This window comes from Protopterus annectens, chromosome 4.part0 (assembly GCF_019279795.1).
Source record: "Protopterus annectens isolate FY-2018-M chromosome 4.part0, PAN1.0, whole genome shotgun sequence".
NCBI lineage: Eukaryota > Metazoa > Chordata > Ceratodontiformes > Protopteridae > Protopterus > Protopterus annectens.
Window position 1 is genome coordinate 1,602,119,912 of NC_056733.1, and position 20,004 is coordinate 1,602,139,915.

The window sequence follows — 20,004 nt, forward strand, 5'->3', positions numbered from 1 at the left end:
AGTTTGCATTAATGGCTTTCAAGGAGTTACTTCTTCCAGGGCAGGTGTTGATTCTAACAGACAACACAACTGTCATGTGGTGCATCAACAAACAAGGGGGAACACATTCTTATCCTCTATGCAGGCAAGCAATGATTTTATGGGAGACTGCGCTAAGCTTGCAACTAACTCTTCAGGCAAGGTTTCTGCCAGGAGCACAGAACTCCTTAGCAGATGTGTTAAGCAGACAAATCATGGATCCCCACGAGTGGAAACTGGATCTTCATGTATTTCAAAAATTGACAGTGTCATGGGGGACTCCAGACATAGATCTGTTCGCTTCTCCACTAAACCACCAGCTGCCACAGTATTGCACAAAGGGGTTTCATCACACAGCTTGGAAAGTGGATGCTCTGTCTTTCAGTTGGAAAAACCTTCATGTGTATGCCTTTCCTCCTCTGCCTCTTCTTCCAAAGGTACTATTAAAGGTCAGACAAGACAGGCCAAGGATGATTTTGATAGCTCCAGATTGGCCTCGGCAACACTGGTACCCACTACTACGGAGTCTGGTAAGGAAGCCTCCATGGCCTTTACCTCTGATTCCTCATCTGTTATCTCAGAAGGATGGTCATCTGTTCAATGTCAAGCTTCACTCTCTTCATCTAACAGCCTGGCATATTCTGTGTTGAAACACAGCAGGTCTCAACTTCCTCAACAAGTTTTAAATGTGATTATGGAAGCTAGAAGACCTAGTACAAGGAAAGTGTACATGAAAAATGGAAGAGATTTTTATTTTGGAGTACAGCAAAGAATTTGCAGGTTTCTGAGCCTAATTTGAGTGTGGCTCTTCAATATCTTACTGAGTTATTGGACAAAGGTTTGTCCTTCTCTTCCATTAAGATTCATGCTGCAGCAATTTCAGCTCACTATGATTGTGACCCACCATTGTTTTCGCACCCTTTGTTCAAGCAGTTTCTTAGAGGGGCAAAGAATATAAGACCCCACGTGAGCTCCTACTCCTGCTTGGGATCTCAATTTTGTGTTGGAAAAACTTACTCTACAACCTTTTGAGCCTGCGGCTACTGCTGAATTGAAATACTTGTCATGGAAGACTGCTTTTCTGTTGGCTATTACTTCTGCAAGAAGGGTGTCTGAGTTGCAGGCCCTTATGGCAGTAGAGCCATTTTGATTTTCCATAAGGATAGGGTATCATTACGTACTAATCCTTCCTTTATGCCTAAGGTGGTTTCTAGTGTGGCTTTAAACCAAACTATTCATTTGCCTACTTTTTATGCAGACCCCCAAAATAAAGGGGAACAGATTTTGCACACTTTAGATGTACACAGGCAATTGCGTTATTATTTAAGCAGGACTAAGGATTTCAGGCAGTCTCAGCAGTTGTTTGTTTCTTTTGCTTTGAGTTCACAGGGCAAGCCTGTGTCAAAACAAACTATTTCTAGGTGGATTGGCTTTTGCATTGCATTTTGTTATTCCCATCATGGCAAGGAGATTCCAGCTGGGATTAGGCCTCATTCCACTAGGGCTACTGCCACTTCAACAGCTTTTCTAAGGGGGGTGGCAACTAAGGATATTTTGGAAGCAGCTACTTGGAGTTCAGTGCATACTTCCTCTAAGCATTATCACCTTCCTATCTACTCTAAGTCTAGGGCTGGTTTTGCCACAGCTGTTTTGCAAGGCATGCTGTCAGCTCCTGCTTCTTTATGATTTGCCAGCCTCCCTTACCTCTGCTTTGGGATTCTACCCAATAGTAAGGACTGCAGCAATGGGGAACGAAGAACATAGTACAGTTTTGTACCTACCATAAATGTAGATGTTCGAGGATCCCCATTGCTGCAGTCCAATTTACCCTCCCTCCTTCCCCTCTGTGTTTAGGGGTGGTTGTGTAGGTGAGGTTACATGCTTATATTTTTGTATATATTCTTGTATATATTGTACATATTTTTGGTGCAGGTATTTTGGGCCTTGTCTTTTTAGGGTCTTCTGACATCTGGGGCAAGAAAAGACTGAGGATATGACGTCGGTCATGCGCATTAGTACCCTGACGTACTGACATCAGTCTAATGCGCCCTGACCGACGTCAGCCTTATACTCTGGTATTCGGGCCGACTGGACGCGGACTATACCCAATAGTAAGGACTGCAGCAATGGGGATCCTCGAACATCTACATTTATGGTAGGTACAAAACTGTACTTTTCAATGCTTTACAGGCTTCTTCCAGGGTGGCTGCTACTGGTTCAGTTATCCGCAGGCACGCCTGGCTTAAGGATCAGACTTTGTCAGAGCATGTTAAAGCTAGAATTTTGGATGCTCCTTTGCAGTCTGAAGTTTTGTTTGGTTCTCCTGTGGAGTCTGTCTTGAAGAAAATGGAAGACAAGGCTAAGTCTATGCAGACTGTTAAAGATTTTTTGCAGGTGCAGCCCCCTAAGTTTAGCAGGAATTGGCCTACTAAGGGATGGGCTTACCCTTCTTCTGATTTACAGTCTAGGGGTAGATCTAGACGTGGTAGGGGCAGAGCTCAGGGTTCTTTCAGGCCTAGAACATGGAGTTCCCCTGCACAATCTACAGGTGAGGGCAGGGGCCAGTCCTTTCGTAAACAGGCCCAATGACCTGCATTTTCAGCTGCCAGATCCTTCCTGTCTGGCAGCTCCTTTGGGAGCAAAGTTGGCACTCTTCAAGCAAAACTGGCTTTTAGTCACCCAGGACAAATGGGTGTTGGACATTATAGACCGAGGCTACAAGTTTTATTTCCACACATTGCCTCCTTTCAAAGGCATGCCAGACGTTCCTCCTCAGCAAAGGGTAGAGGCTCACAAACAGATTTCTTTACTTCTTCAAATGGGGGCTATACAGCAGGTCCCTCTGTCAGAAGTGGGCCTAGGATTTTATTCTCGCCTGTTTCTAGTACCAAAGAAAGGAAACACTTGGAGGCCGATTTTGGATTTATCCATCCTCAACACATACCTGGACATTCCAAAATTCAAAATGTTGACGTTGCAACAACTTCTGCCTCTGTTGGGCAAAGATCACTGGATGGTAACTCTGGATCTCAAAGAGGCTTATCTTCATGTTCCTATCAGGCCCAGTTGCAGGAGATTTCTGCGTTTTCGAGCTGGGACTTTACATTATCAGTTCTCTGCATTGCCCTTTGGCTTATCTACTGCGCCCATGGTGTTCACAAAGGTTCTGGCTCCGGTGATAGCCTTCTTAAGGTTAAGAGGAATACAGATTTATCCTTATTTGGACGATTGCCTGATTCTTGCTCAACACAAGCACGAGCTTCTTCACCATCTACAGTATGTTATGGCAGTGTTAAGGTGCCTAGGGTATTCTGTGAACGAAACAAAGTCCAGTCTAGTACCCTCTCAGGAGATGTGCTTTCTGGGTGTGAGACTGAATACAGCTTCCCAGATGGCTTTTTTGACCCCGGACAAACAAAAGAACCTGACACTTTACTTCCATCAATTGTCTCTACGGTCCAGGCTGACTGCAAGGACAGTCCTTCAAGCCTTGGGGTTCATGGCATCTTGTATTCTAGTGCTTCCCAATGCAAAACTGCATATGAGGAAGCTGCAATGGTATCTCAAAAATGTATGGACACAACACTGCCACGATCTGGACACTGTCATTCAAATAATACCTTGCATTCAAAAGGAATTTTTGTGGTGGGCTCAGGAATGTCACCTAAACAAGGGACTCTCTGTGACCCGACCAGAGGCGAGTCAGATCTTAACGACAGATGCCTCGGACAAGGCTTGGGGAGCACACCTCAATGGAAAATGGGTTCAAGACACGTGGCCTGCCAGACTTCAACATTTACATATCAACTTGAAGGAGATGTTAGCAGTGCAATTTGCATTGATGGCTTTCAAGGATTTACTTCACCCAGGGCAAGTGTTGATTCAAACAGACAACACAACTGTCATGTGGTACATCAACAAGCAAGGGGAACCCATTTACCCTCTTTGCAGGCAAGCTATGATTTTGTGGGAGACTGCTCTCAGTTTGCACCTCACTCTTCAGGCAAGGTTTCTACCAGGAGCACAGAACTCCTTAGCAGATGTTTTGAGCAGGCAGATAGTGGATCCCCACGAGTGGAAGTTGGATCCTCATGTATTTCGACAGTTGACAGTGATATGGGGGACTCCAGACATAGATCTGTTCGCTTCTCCACTAAATTTCCAGTTGCCAAAGTTTTGCACAAGAATGTTTCATCCCACAGCTTGGAAAGTGGATGCTCTGTCATTCAGTTGGAGCAATCTTCACGTCTATGCCTTTCCGCCTCTGCCTCTCCTTCCCAAGGTACTCTTGAAGGTCAGACAGGACAAGCCCTCCATGATTCTGATAGCTCCAGATTGGCCTCGACAGCACTGGTACCCTCTGCTGAGGAGTTTAGTACGGGAGCCGCCTTGGCCTTTGCCTTTGATTCCACACCTTTTGTCTCAGGAGGGCAAATGTCAGGATTCAGTCCCTGCATCTAACAGCTTGGCATATTCTGTTCTAGAACCTGGAGGGTCGCAGCTTCCTCAACAAGTTTTGAATGTTATTTTGGAGGCCAGAAGGCCTAGTACAAGGAAGGTTTATGCTGATAAATGGAGGAGATTTTTTATTTGGAGCAAAGCAAAAAGCTTTGATGTTTCCAGGCCTAATTTGAGTGTTTCTCTTCAATATCTTACAGAATTATTAGACAAGGGTTTGTCTTTCTCCTCTGTAAAAGTTCATGCTTCAGCTATTTCTGCTCACTATGACTGTGACCCACCATTATTCTCTCATCCTTTGTTTAAGCAATTCCTTAGAGGGGCAAAGAACATAAGACCCCCGCGTAGAGCTCCTACTCCTTCCTGGGATCTCAATTTTGTGTTGGAAAAACTTACTTTACCTCCTTTTGAACCTGCAGCTACGTCTGAGTTAAAGTTTTTGTCTTGGAAGACTGCTTTTTTGTTGGCCATTACGTCTGCTAGAAGGGTTTCTGAATTACAGGCCCTAATGGCAGTTGAACCCTTCCTAATTTTTCATAAGGACAGGGTATCTCTGCGTACTAACCCTACTTTTATGCCTAAAGTGGTTTCAAATGTGGCCTTGAACCAATCTATTCATTTGCCTACTTTTTATGCAGATCCCCAAAATAAAGGGGAGAAAATTTTGCACACTTTGGATATTCACAGGCAGTTGCGTTATTACTTGAGCAAGACTAAAGGGTTCAGACAGTCTCAACAGTTGTTTGTTTCTTTCGCTTTGGGCTCTCAGGGGAAACCTGTTTCAAAACAAACTATTTCTAAGTGGATTGGCCATTGTGTTGCTTTTTGTTATTCTCATCATGGTAAAGAGATTCCGGCTGGAATCAGACCTCATTCCACTAGGGCTACTGCCACTTCTACTGCTTTTTTAAGGGGGGGTAGCTACTAAAGATATTTTGGAGGCAGCTACTTGGAGTTCAGTGCACACTTTTTCTAAACATTACCATCTACCTCTTTATTCCAAGTCTAGGGCTGGATTTGCCACTGCAGTCTTACAGGGCATGTTAGCAGCTCCCAATGCTTTATGATTTTGCCAGCCTCCCTTTACCTTTGCTTTGGGATTCTACCCATAAGTTATGACTGCAGCAATGTGAGATGAAGAACATAGTACAGTTTTGTACCTACCATAAATGTAGATGTTCGAAGATCCACATTGCTGCAGTCCAATTTACCCTCCCTCCTTCCCCTCTGTAGTTTAGGAGTGGTTGTATGGTTTGGGTGGTAGAGGTTGTTTGCACATGGGTTTTTGGAGGTTTGTCTATTTTTGGCTGTGGCCTTTCTTTTTAGGGCATTCTGACATCTGGGGCAAGAAAAGACTGAGGATATGACGTCGGTCATGCGCTTTAATACCATGACGCACTGACATCAGATCTGAGCGCCCATGACCGACGCCAGCCTAATACTTTGGTATTCGGGCCGACCGAGGACAGCGGACTACCCATAAGTTATGACTGCAGCAATGTGGATCTTCGAACATCTACATTTATGGTAGGTACAAAACTGTACTTTTCAATCAACTGAAAGTTTTGCAGTTCTGGTCTTGAGGTACCTGAAATTTGATATTTCAGTATTTCGAGATTCAGAAGTGAATTCACTGGCTGGACATTGGGAAATGCCTTAGGTTATGAATATTGCAACGGTGAAGAGACTGACATCCACTGTTATGGTAAGATTTTACACAGCTATACTTTCTGTATTAAAAGAAAAAGCATTGAGTAGGCTATATTTGCTTAGTATTTTTACTGAGACCTTTATAGCTAACATATACCTTTCTTTTGCAGCAAGGATTACTGGAGTTTAGGGATAGGTACTGTGGTGTCCTTTTTCACAGGTTATACAGGAGTACTGTATAAAGCATGTGGTGATTTGTAGAATTTCACACACACCGCAGGTGGTGCACTGTTGCATAGTCCCTAAGGCAAACCTGTGCTGATTCGTAAAAACACCTTGTCATAAGAACATGTATGAAATTTAGTTTGACATGTACCTCCTCCTTCTGAATGTTGTTTATTTGTTGTCTGCAACTTTTGCACTGCCACCTTTTTAAAATTAAATCCTAACCAATTTAGTCTGCAGTTATGGTTGCTGTCTGTCAAGATAAATTTATACAATACATGCATTATTTCAACAAATACAATAATTTCATTTTGTTGTAATACACCAGTCACTATATACAAATAATCTGAGAGACATACATTTAACAGCCTTTGGGTTAAAATGTGCCTGCCTATCATTGTATGGGATATTAAGAAGGCTTTGTGTTTTTGTAACGTTCTCAAGATAGTCCCTTTATATGTCATAGAACACAAGATATTTTTGGATGTTAGAGGGGTAGACATTACTTTGTCACATTATCCTCCTTTTTCATTACTGAACATGAATTTTGTTGTCTTTCAGGATCCTTGTGAAGATAAAAGGCATAAAGATATTTGGTCAAAAGAGAAGACTTGTGATCGTTTTCCCAAGTTGCTGATTATTGGCCCCCAGAAAACAGGTATAGTGAGCCAATTTATAATACACAGAGTACAGTTATGACTATATTTCTATCAGACTCAGATGTAGCATCATGTGGCTCCATTGTGCAGAGGCTAAAAGCCCTGACTGCTGCTTCACTCTCTCTCTCTCTTAACCTTGGTTTGATTAACAGCCTGAGCATAGGAAAGAGCTGACTAGGAGGGATGAAAATGAGAGGCTGGTGTCAACATTTGCTCATCTTACATGTTCATAGCTGGATAGATAAGTATTTAGCAATCAGCCAATAACCCATATTCAAAAGTTATCACCAGCATCAAGGATAACAACACAAGATTGACCAGAGGAGAATTTGAGGCTGTCAATCAAGTTGTCTTCATTTACCTTGAAGATATCCAGGGTGTTACACTGCTTGATGTATAGTGGACGTTTGTTCCAGATCTGTATTGCCAGCTTATTTTATATATGTGTTGGTGACTGTTTAGTTCCGACTAATTATATAGGGAATATTTTGTTTTGTTTTGTGGAGGAATAGGTCATTGAAGGTTGGATCTTTCATGACTGAAAATCTCTGAGGTCTCTCAAGTTGAGTGGTATGTTTAAACAAAGGAATAGCAAAAGGAGCGTTATGTTCAGTAATGGGTCTGATGTGATAAGAATAAAGGAGAATTAAGATTTTGGATCCAGAGGAGATGCTTATAGCAACTTGATGAGCCATTTGAAAGGCTTTTTGAACTACTGCTAAGACATGACTGCAAAAGGGTGAGGAATTATCAACAAGAGTGACTAGATCTCATGTAGCAGAGTCTGAATGGAAGGTCTTTTTTCCCCCTAAACATATTTATTACATTTTCATATATGGCAAAGGCAATCTTAAATGTATATAAATGAAAAACATGCAAAATGATACCACTTTATTTGCAAACAGTTTACATCATAGACACCCTTGAAACAACTGTAGTTGCAAACATTATACAGCACTTATAAACCTTCCAGTCATTGTCAGTTAAGCATTCTATGGCTCATTCAAATCTTACCTCTTAAACCTCGTTCCTTCTCTGTATAAATTGTTCCCACAATTCCCATTTTTTTTCCTTTGCTCCTTCCCTTTTCTAAAGATCACATTTCCAGTCGTTTTATCTCTGTTACTATATTCACTACTTCTAGTAAAGTTGGTCTAGACCTTTATTTTCATTTTCTAGTAATTGCTTTTTTGGCAGCAACCTTAATTAGACTCAGTAAGGCTTTACTGTGTCTAAGCAATTCTGATTCTGTATCATAACTCAAAAAAATCATCTCCCCAGTCAGTTCGATCCACTCATCCAGCAGATGACAGAGCGGCCTGCAGAGAATCCCTAAAGGCGGCCACCTCATTACACTCCCAAAAATATGTTCCCATCTACCTCTGTCTTGCCTCTCACACCTCCAACATTTGATATCCACCAAAGGAAAAATTCTTTGGATGCTACTTGAGGTATAAAATACCTATGTAAACACTTCCAGGCAAAGATCCTAAATCATCTAGATTTTGTTGCATATTTGGGAGATAAACATATATCCCCCACTGTCTCCTCCTGAATTGCTTATCTGATCTCTCTTCCCAATCCTTTCTAAACTCCTGTGATTCTTATAATTGTCATGCACTATTTTATATGCTTTACTAATTATTCCTTTTTTAATGACAGCTTCTGTTCTAGATTCTGTTAAAAACTCTACCAGTGCTGGTCATTTCGGAGCCCTCTATTTCTTTCTCTTTGCCTATATTCTGATGTCAGTCCTTGATAGGGAATGCAATCTCTAACCTGCAGTGCAAATAAATTCCTGGCCTCTTCCCATTCTATTATCTTTCCCTTTCTTGTCACTTGTTCCCAATACCTTGGTTCTTTTGCCAGTTTTCTGCAATAAATTCCAGCCCCCTCTTGCCTATTATCTATATCCCTGACCATAGTCATCCCTATCGACAAAATTAATTTTCTCCATTCACTTGCTGGTTTGGTTCTTAGAATACTCCCTGCTGTTTTATGAGTATAATATTCTGTATGATTTTGGTTGTTCTCCTTAAGAGTCTGCATCCAAAATCCCAATCTCTCCTTACTTCTTGAGCTTCCTCCCCATGTCAGCATCATTCCTTTCCACTTTGAATTATGAATTATAAATGTTCTTCATGTTTCACTGTTGCAGTCATCACCTGTAGGTTATCACTGCTTTGGTAGCCCTCAATCGGCCCGAATACCAGAGTAATTTTTTTTCGTCGGATGCAGTCGCGTGTAGTCTGATGTCAGGTCGTCAGTGCTGTAAAGCAAGGCAGCCAACGTCATTACATCAGTCTTTCTTGCTGTGGAGCCTGTAGCAGAAGCAGTTCGCATGAGTGCCGATCGGTCGCTACCAGAAGTTGAATTTCAGCTGAAAACGTCTAAAGCTAAGTACCCCATTGGGGATCCTTTTTTCTTGCACTAACCGATGTCTGAAAAAGTTAGCAATTGTCTTGCCTGTGGAAAGCAGATCCCACACTGAGACTTCCATTCTTACTGCGTCACTTGTTTAGACCCAGACCACGACGTCCCCTGTTGCCAGTTATGTGCCCTCTTTAATGCGAGAACCATTCAGCGTAGAGCTCTTTTTATAGACAGTTACTTTCATGTTCCATTTTTGCATTCCAATATGGCGTCCATCAGCCAGCAATCTGCAGATATTCCAAAAAAAAGAGATAAAAATAGAGACAGACCACACAAGGCTAAGCCTTCCGACGATGCTGCCACTAAGCAGTTCGTCAGTTCTCTGGAATTCAGTGAGGAGCTTTTGCAGCCCCTGATGCCTGATTCAATATCTATGCAGGCCTCTACTGAGATCCTTTCAGAGTCCGGTATGCCACAGAAATCTTCTTCGTCTTCCGAGCCTTTGGCTGTCTCTGCCTTGGTTTGGTCTGGAGCCGCAACTGAGGCACCTGCTTCCGAGGAGCCCTCTCGCACTACCGAATCTAAACAAAAACCGACGTCTTTGCATCCGACTACCCTTTCCCTCAGACCAACAGATTCTCTCAGACCCAGAAGCCAGGCCACTCCTCGAAAATCTGCTTCTAGCCACCATCTTACTACTGCTCCACCACCCCAAGCACAAATGCTTAAAATATCGGAGGATCTCATCTCCTTTATCCAGGGTAGTCAGGCCCCTACTTCTAAAAGGAAAAGGCACCCTTCCCCAGAAGTTATGACAGAACAGGATTCTGAGGAATCTGACTATTCAATTATTGAAGAGGAACAGCATCCCTTAGCTGCTTAGGAGGATTCAGATGCAGAGGAATCCATCCCTTCTGCCTCCCCACCAAAGGACCTTTCCTTTGGGGAAACACCTCACTCCCTCAGGGAATTTTTCCAATGGAAATCTCAGACTTCCCACAGTCTGAAAAGACTTGGAGAGTTTCTGGACCTACCCCAGCACAGACCCCTGGCCACCCCCCCTATTTTAGAAGTGGTTGATGATGATTTCCATGAATCCAGCTTAGCCCCTGACACCCTCCCTCCTGCACCCAGTAAACCTGACCGGCACTACAGAGTACCGGATTCTCACAAATACCTGTACAGAAATCCTGCTGCAGACCCAGAGGTCATTACTTAGGGACCTCAAGGAGATAAGACTAGTTCTGCCAAGAATTCTCTTCCTTCTGACATGGACTCCAGAGCTCTGGACAGATGGGGTAAAAAAGTATACACCTCTGTAAACTTAGCTGTCAGAGCACTCAGTTGTCAGTTCCGTATGTTAAAATATCAACAGCACACTTTGGAACAATTAAAACAGAAGATTGCTACCTTTCCTGACTGTGCCAATTCAAAAGAGTTAGCAGATTTACTGCATTCTGTTTGTCAAGTGGCCAAACACTCTTTACATTGTGGATATGACACCCTAGAAGCCTCTAGCAGGGCAGCATTGACAGGATCTGTTATTACGAGACATGTATGGCTGAAGTATCATCCTCTCCCTGATCATGTCAAGTCTTAAGCTTATTGATGCACCCCTAGATAAGGAGCATTTATTTGGGGGAAAAAGCCGAAGAGGTGCTTAAAAAGCTGGAAGATGAAGCAAAATCTATGCAAACAGTAAAAGATTTCTTTCAAGTTCAAACCCCCCCCCCCCAGATTCAGCAGGAACTTTCCCTCCAAGCACTGGGCCTTCCCTGCACCTAGCAGACAGGGCCAAGGTAAGCCCCGCAGGGACAGACCATCCAGGCCCCTATCCCAGGTCAGCAAAGAAGAATACAGTGGGCCACTTCCATCTCTAAGGCAGGGAGTTCTAAGTCAACCTTCTATGGCAAACACTCACAATGACTCCCCCTCCCCCTTCTGCCCTCCCATCTCTCATCAGAAACTAGGAGGAAGGCTCTCCCTCTTCAAAGACCATTAGCTTTCTGTAACAAAGGACCAATGGGTCTTAAAGATCATTTCTCAGGGATACACATTCTCTTTTGGCAAACTCCCAATTCCCAGAGGGTACCCGGACTTACCTCCAAATCAGTGGGCAGAGGCACAGAAAAAGGTCCAAGCTCTCATATCCCAGGGGACAGTAGAACCTGTCCTCTCAGATCAAACAGGCAAAGGCTTTTATTCCAAACTATTCCTAGTTCCCAGAAAAGAGGGCACTTGGCACCCCCATCCTGGATCTATCAATTCTGAACACCTCCCTGGTGGTCCCCAGATTCAAAATGCTAATTTTGCAGCAACTGCTGCCTATGCTAACAAAAAATGCCTGACTAGTGACCCTAAACCTAAAAGATGCCTGCCTCCACATCCCCATCAGGGAATCATGCAGAAAATTCCTGCACGTCAGAGCAGGCTCACAACAGTTTTAGTTGTCTGCGCTGCCCTTTGGCTTATCTACTGTTCCCAGAGTATTCAACAAATGCTTGGCCCCGGCCATAGCATTCTGCAGACAGAGAAGTGTGCAGATTTACCCTTACCTGGACGACTGCCTCATTCAGGCAGAGTGCAAAGAAAAACTGCTCCAGGATCTTCTCTTTGTCGTATCACTCCTAACTTCCTAAGGGTTCACCATCAATGAGAAGAAGTCAAAACAAAACCCCACCAGGAAGATCATTTTATTGGGAGCTGTGCTAGAGACAGCATCCCAAATGGCCTTCCTATCCCCAGAAAAGCAGAGCTTCCTTCCTCCCTGCTTCACCCAGTTGGCTTCCAAAAGTCACCTGACTGCGAGGAAATTCCTGCAAGCCCTGGGATACATGGCATCTTGCAACCTTCTCATTCCCCTGGCCAGGCTTCACATGAAAAAGCTTCACTGGTATGTGTAAAGAACCTTTGGTGCTAGCACACTCAGTCTCTAGAGACCTCTCTCCCTCTGATCCCAAGTATAAGGGCTGTGTGCCAGGAACAAGGGTCTCACCTTCTTCCGCCCTTCTGGCCAGACCATCACCACCGATGCCTCAGACATAGCTTGAGGCACTCATTTAGCAGGGAGGTGCACCCAAGGTCTTTGGGATGCCCAGCAACTTCACTTGCACATCAATCAGAAAGAAATGATGGCAGTGCAGAAGGCTCTGAAATCCTTCAAACCCCATCTGAGGCCAGGGGTTCTCCTTATAAAAACAGACAACACCACAGTAATGTGGTACATCAGCAAACAGGGGGGACCCAATCTTGCTCCCTGTACAGGTTAGCCATGAGCCTCTGGCTTACAGCCACCTCCATGGGTCTACACCTAATTGCCCAATACCTACCAGGGGTTAACAACAGTCTGGCAGACCACCTAAACAGAAACTTACTGGACCCACACGAATGGCAGCTCCACAGGGAAATTTTTCTGCACCTCACCCAGGAGTAGGAGACTCCGGAAATGGATCCCTTTGCCTCACACCTCAACCACCAGCTGCAAAAGTTCTGCACCAGGAAGTATCATCTCCTAGAGTGTTAGGTGGATGCCTTGACCTTCCCCTGGAACTCTCTCTTTATGTACGCCTTCCCTCCCCTGCCCTTTATTCCCAAGATACTGATCAAAATAAGGGAGTAGAGACCAAAGGCCATCCTCATTGCTCCAGATTGGCCCAGACAGCATTGTTACCCCTTACTGTGCAGCCTGACCTTACATTCCCCTCAAACAGCTTCCTCTGATCTCACACCTCTTGACCCAGGTGAGGAGGAAGATACTGTAACCAGACTTAGAGACCCTCAATCTTTCAGACTGGCTTATATCTTAAAAGCCAGCAAGGAGTCCCTGTTAAGCAAACAGGTCCTAGACATCATCACAGAGGCCAGAAGGCCCAACACCAGAAAATCGTACACAGAGAAATGAAAATGATTCTCCTCTTGGAACCAGTCCAAAAGGGCCAGTACCTCCCAGCCTTCCATCCCTCTTATCTTGGATTACCTAGCTGAGTTGCTCAATAGTGGCCTCTCTTTCTCCTCTATTAAAATCCATGCCTCGGCCGTTTCTGTCCATTACGATTCAGACCCATCCCTCTTCTCTCATTCTTTGATTAAGCAATTCCTCAGAGGGGCTTCTAATGTCAGACCTCCCAGGAGGCCTCCCACGCCACCCTAGGACCTGAATTATGTTCCAGAAAAACTAAACTTACTTCCTTTCAAACCTGCTGCTTCTGCAGAATTAAAATCCCTCTCCTGGAAGACTGCCTTCCTACTAGCTATCACCTCAGCTAGAAGGGTATCAGAACTTCAGGATGTCACAGCTATTGAGCCCTTCATCATTTTCCATGCAGGTAGTGTCTCCCTGAGGACTAACCCCTCGTTTATGCCTAAGGTGGTATCTGATGTATCCCTCAACCAGGCTATACACCTACCCACCTTCTTTCCCAATCCTCAAAACAAGGGGGAAAGAATTCTTCACTAGCTAGACATGCACAGACAACTTAGATACTATCTGGACCTTACTAAATCATTCAAAAAACAGACCAGCTACTGGTCAGCTTTGCCTATTGGGCAGAGGGGAAGCCCATTTCCAAACAAACCATTTCCAAATGAATATCACACTGTATCCATTTCTGGTAAAGACTACATGGGAACCACCTCCCCCCAAGTCTATCCGTACCCATTCTACTAGAGCAGCCTCCACCTCCACAGCCTTCCTCAGAGGAGTCCCCACTAGGGACATCTAGGAAGCTGCTACCTGGACCTCTGTCCATACCTTTACAAAGCATTACCACCTACCTCTTTTTTCTAAGTCTAGGGCAGGGTTTGCCTCTGCAGTTCTGCAAGGCCTGCTGACCCATGCCTAGGATGCTAACCTATCCTCCACCCCTCTCCTCAGCTTTGGGAACCCCCCCCCAAGGTGATGACTGCAACAGTGAAACGCAAAGAACATAGTACAGTTGTGTACACTTACCATAAATGTAGATGTTCAAGTGTATTCACTGTTGCAGTCCTGGTTTCCCACCATCCATCCCCCATATAGCATCTTCCCCTAAGGGGACATAAGCTTCCTACGGTGGCTTTCTGCCACCAGGAACACTTTTCCTTTTCTCCTTGTGCTTCTGATGGGTTAGAGCAAGAAAGACTGATGTAATGACGTCTGCCGACACACAAAAATTTGACTCTGGTATTTGGGCCGACCAAGGGCTTACCACAGCAAGGATAACCTACAGGTGATGACTGCAACAGTGAATACACTCGAGCATCTACATATATGGTAAGTGTACACAACTGTACTTTTTCTGCTTGTGCTATGTGTAAGACCCTTAACTGCGTTGCTGTAAGATACCCCCTCAAATTAGGTAGTCCTGGTCCACCTTGTTCTTGGTAAAATCAGCTTTTCCCACTTGATCCTTGATGTTTTCCCTTCCCCGATAAAATCCTTCAGCTCCTTTTTAATTGCTTTTCACAACTTCTACGGTTGATAAAAATATGCCTGACCTGTGTATAAGACTAAAGGGACTAAAAACATTTTAATGACTTGTATCTTAGTATCCATATCCATGTAACAAAACTTCCAGTTTCTCAATTATTGTATTATCTTCTGTTTAGTCTCTCTCCACATTTCCTTAGCTGCTACCACAGAGTCATTTTTAATCCATACTCCTAAATACTTCATTTTATCATGTCCCCATAAGTGTGAATATTGTTGGATCAGTTCTTGTGTGAGTACCTAATTTACTTCTATTGCCCTTGTTTTAACTTCATTAATTTTGTATCCTGAGAAGATCTGAAAGTATCTCAAAATGTTCCATAACATTGTAATGTCCTTTTCTGGTTTTGTCATGTATAAAATATCATCTGCAAATAAAGCCAACTTTTCCTGACTACCATACCAATTATTTCCTTGAATTTCTGAGTCCCTTATTTTCTTTGCCAGTGGTTCTAAATATAATGCAAACAACAAAACAACCATGCCTGGATTCTCTACTCAAGCAGAAATGATCAGAGAGGGCCCCACCCACTTTAATTCACGCCTCCGATCCCTCATATATTCTTCTAAACAACGTTATAATTGTATCAGGGAAAGCAAATGCTTCCATTGCCCTGCTCATGAAGTCCCAGTCTACTCTGTCCAATGCTTTCTCTGCATCAAGGACCCACCAGTAAAAGTGGTACTTTCTTACATTCTGCTTCCATCTGGATCATCAGTGTTCTGTTAATACTGTCAGATGTTTGCCTCCCTTCCACAAAACCACACTGATCCATGTCTGTCAATTTTGGTATCACTTTTGTCATTCTTTTAGCCATTATAGACATACAATCATGGTTTAGGATTGAAATGGGCCTGTATGAAGCTGGATCCGATGGATCTTTACCCTCTTTAGGTATTACTGTTATCACTGCCTTATTCCAGGATGCTGGTACTTCTCCTTCTCTTAAAATGCTGTTAAACAAAGCCTTCCAGATCTTTTATCAGTTTTTCCTCTCCTAACTTCCACAGGAATACCATCTGGGGCTTTCCAGTAGATTGGTTATGCATAGCCATTTTTATCTCATCCCTTCATATCCTGTTAGCAATTGAGCCTCATCTACCTCTAACTTTGGCATATTTAATTCTTCCATAAACATTTTCATTTGTACCTTTTCTTGATTTCCATATTTTTCTGCTTTATATAAATTTTCATAAAATTTCAGAACTATTTTTAATAGTTCTACAGGGTCTCTTATCTTCCTTGTTATAGGCTCCCTAAGCTTGGTGACTGCCCTTTCCACTTTCTGTTTCCTGAATTGTTGTGCTAAAAGTTTGTGTGCTCTAGAATTATTATTAAAAAGCAGTTGCTTAATGGCAATCTTTCTAAACTTGTGCATATTATCAAGGTAATTCCTTATTTTCTGTTTAGCATTCTGCAGTTGTTCCTGTTCTTCTTCTGGGCGATTCCCCATATTTTGCAAAACTTTAACATTTGTCAAATCCCTCCAAATAATTCTTGTTACTGTTTAACCATATCCCCCTTTCTTTTATTTCCAACCTAGTTTTAAACTGCACTTTAATTTTATCCCACTCCTTAGCTATGTTTTTAGAGGATAATTCGATCTTCTCTAGTAGCTCTTGAATTAATTCCACAACCCATTCCTTAAATTCCACTCTTTTTAACCGATAGGTGGGAAAGCACCAGTGTCTCATTTTTATTTCATTACCTTGTGTTTTTATTGGCGCATGATCTGAAATAGTTATTGGGTGCATTTCAAGACCTTCGATTAAATGCACATGTGAGATACGGAATCTATCTAGCCTAGCCCAGTTTTTGTATCTCCATGAGTAATACATAAATTCACGCCAAATTCCTAGTACTGAATTCACATCTTCCATGCCAAACATTTTCATAAATTTCTTCAAAAATATGCCCTCCTTTGTTATATTTTCCCTTCTAGGCCCCCAGACATATCTTCACTGTTGCACATCATATTCCAGTCTCCACCTATAAGTAAAATTCCTTGCTGAAAACTGATTATTTCTCCCAGAATTTTCGTAAGCTCCATTATCTCATCCACTTCCAAAAGTGCCCAATCCTGGTAGGCGCACTGGTGCCATAACTGGAAAAGATGACAGTGTAGAATCCTCAAAATACCGAAACATTCCTACAATGGGGCCAGCCCAGGGGGAGGATGGCCCCCTGTTGTAGAAGGAAGTAGCAGTCCACAAAAATCACAAAAGCTGATAGGCCAAAGAAGAGCCATAAAGACAATAAAGTGGACTATTGAGAATAAATAAGAAATTATATATTATTATCATTATTATTATTATCAGGCAAAAAGCCTAGAATTTCCAGACACAAGATATATAAAATGATTGAGAGAAATTAGAGGAAAGAAAAATACTTCTGCAAGAAAAACTGTCAGAAGCTTCAAATGAAAAATTGTGCTAATTAATACAACAAATTTGTGAAAAATAGTATATAGATCAAGAAACCTTGATCTGTTTGGAAAATGAAGCATCTGCGGAAGTGCAAAAATATAAACAACAAAACCAAGAGATATTTGAAAAGTGTAAAAAAAGAAATATGGACATGGGAAAGAAAGAGAGATTTGATATAGTGCAATATTTATGCAAAGGAAAAAGTCAAATTAATCAATGTAAAGAAGGCATCCACAAAGATATTTGAAGAGAAATATAGCAAAGGCATCCAGATATGGAAAATTTCACAATAAAAAAAATATCACAAAGATGGTGCGTAGAAAAGAAGATCAGTAAAATAGAAGTTAAAAAAATAGAAGTTGAAGTTATGGCGTGCCTGCGGAGTGACGGATTTGATGTGGAAGGTCTAACACAGGTTACATCACAGCAGGATGGAGTGAGTCCCCAAAGCAGGGAGAAACAGGAAGATCAGAAAACATTTAAAGAAGAAATATGGACATGGGAAAGAAAAAGGGATTTAATATGGTGTAATATTTATGCAAAGGAGAAAGCAAAACTTAACGAATACAAAAAGAGCAGCACTAAAGATATTTGAAGAGAAATGTAGACAAAGGAATCCAGACATGGAAAAATTTACAATACAAAAAATAAAAAGACAGAGGATAATTAGAAAAGGATATTAGTAATGGAGAAGTTAAAGAAACAGTAACTGAGGTTATGGAGTACTTGCAAAGTGAAGGATTTAGTGTACAAAATCTAATTCAGAAAGCACCACAACAGGATAGAGTAATGGATATCCAAATTAAGGGGGGAGAAGTGAAACAGGAAGCAATTGGTCAGGTGCCATATGAAGATAATTTGGAGCCTTCCACAGGAAACCAGTGTAAATGTTCACTTGAAGCCAGATAGCAAAGGAAGGAACAGGAAACTGTGGAAACTCTAATGCAGTCAATGTTGAGGAGTGATAGGCCAGTGAGTTCACATATGATAGAGCAACGGACAGCACAGGATAAAATTGATGAGACTGTGTCACTGGAAGATGCTATAGAACCTTCTATAGAATGCCAGCAGGAATTGGAAAGCAAGGGATGTGTCCTCAGTTTGGAAGAAAATGAGCTAAGGGAAGAATTGTTTGATTTAATAGACATGGACTGGTGCATCAAGATCAATGAAAGAAATAGACTAAAGAAGGTTAATTCAACCCAAAAAGTCAAATGTCTGATAAAACAAATGAACACAGTAATTAGGACTATTCATAGAGATCCATGTGATTTAACAGAAGTAAACAGGATATATTACCTTGTAACTAAATTAATAACTGATAAAGTTCTACCACAAGAACACAGGGTAGTGAGGGAAAGGAAGGGAAGAAATCGAATACCATCATGGAAATATCGAATAGAGAAAATTATAAAGCAATTAAGCCAAGAATTGTCACTTTAGAAGACTGTAGAAGAGGGAATAGATCAACAAAAATACTAAGAAAGATAGATGTGATAAAAGCAATGCGCAGTATTAGAAGAGGCCAGGATCACATGCACTATTGCAAATAAACTAAAAATGTCAGCACAGGCAGAAAAACTTAGAAGATACGAAAATATATAAAGGAAAAGTGCAAAATAAGCAATTTATTGATGACCCAAAAAGGTTTTATAGAGAACTGGGAAATAAGGTAAAAGGAATTGAAAGACCACCAAAAAAAGAGGAAATAGATACATTTTGGAGAAGTATTTGTGAAGATCCTGTGGAACATAAAGATGATAAATGGATAGAAGAAGTAAAGGAAAGAATAAGAAGTTTAAAAGTACAGGATGGGATGAAGTAACAGCTAGAGAGATTGAAACAAAGTTAAGAAAAGCCTCTAATCGGAAAAACCCAGGCCCAGATGCAGTACCTAACGTCTGGTTAAAAGCATTAACATCTTTGCACGATGATTTAGCCATGAGTAAGAACTACTTATATGCACACCCAGAACAGACACCAACCTGGCTAATAACAGGCAAAACAATGCTCCTGCTTAAGAGTGAACCTGCAAGCTACCCTAAGAATTATAGACAAATAAACTTGCCTTCCGATGACTTATAAACTATACACAGGAATTGATGCCAACAGAGTTTATAGTCATTTAGAAGAAAACTCAATTGTGGCAGTAGAACAAAAAGGCAATAAAAGAAAGTCATATGGAACAAAGGATCATTTGTTGTTAAATAAAGTCATAGTGGGGGATTGTAAAAAAGGGAAGAATCTAAGGATGGCATGGATTGACTACAAAAAAGCATTTCATAGTATCCCTCATTCATGGATAAAAGAGTGTTTAAAAATGTATAAGATACACCCCGCACTTATTGACTACATTAATATAATAAAAGTTTACAACACACAGTATGCTGGCTTTTTCTCTTTTTGGACACTATTTCCTTTTTTTGAGCCGTGCATTTGCCTGTCGCGCAGGAGTGCATATTTGACTGATACATTACAGTGACCATGAAACAGTGGCAGACCACTTTGCAAGTGAGCCATGATAAAGGACAAATTGTTATCCCAGGGATAAAAATTCAAAGGGGGATATTCCTGGGTGACTCTGTCACCATCACTATTCTGCCATTAAGCTGTTTACTCAGCAGCTTAGGCCATGGCTATAATCTGGCTCCTAGAAAATAAAGTGTAAAGACTTCTCACTTTCTTTTTGTCGATGATTTCAAATTGTATAGCTCTTTCAGATGAGGA

General features: G+C 42.0%; 1 protein-coding gene across 1 annotated transcript in view; it reads left to right on the top strand.

The window, feature by feature from the left end:
• NDST1 (N-deacetylase and N-sulfotransferase 1) overlaps window positions 1-20,004 on the top strand; it is a 1,661,305-nt gene that overhangs the window by 1,020,102 nt on the left and 621,199 nt on the right. The window contains exon 10 of the mRNA XM_044069371.1: window positions 6,913-7,009. Coding sequence (XP_043925306.1) covers window positions 6,913-7,009 — 97 coding nt within the window. The remainder of the gene's footprint in view (window positions 1-6,912; window positions 7,010-20,004) is intronic.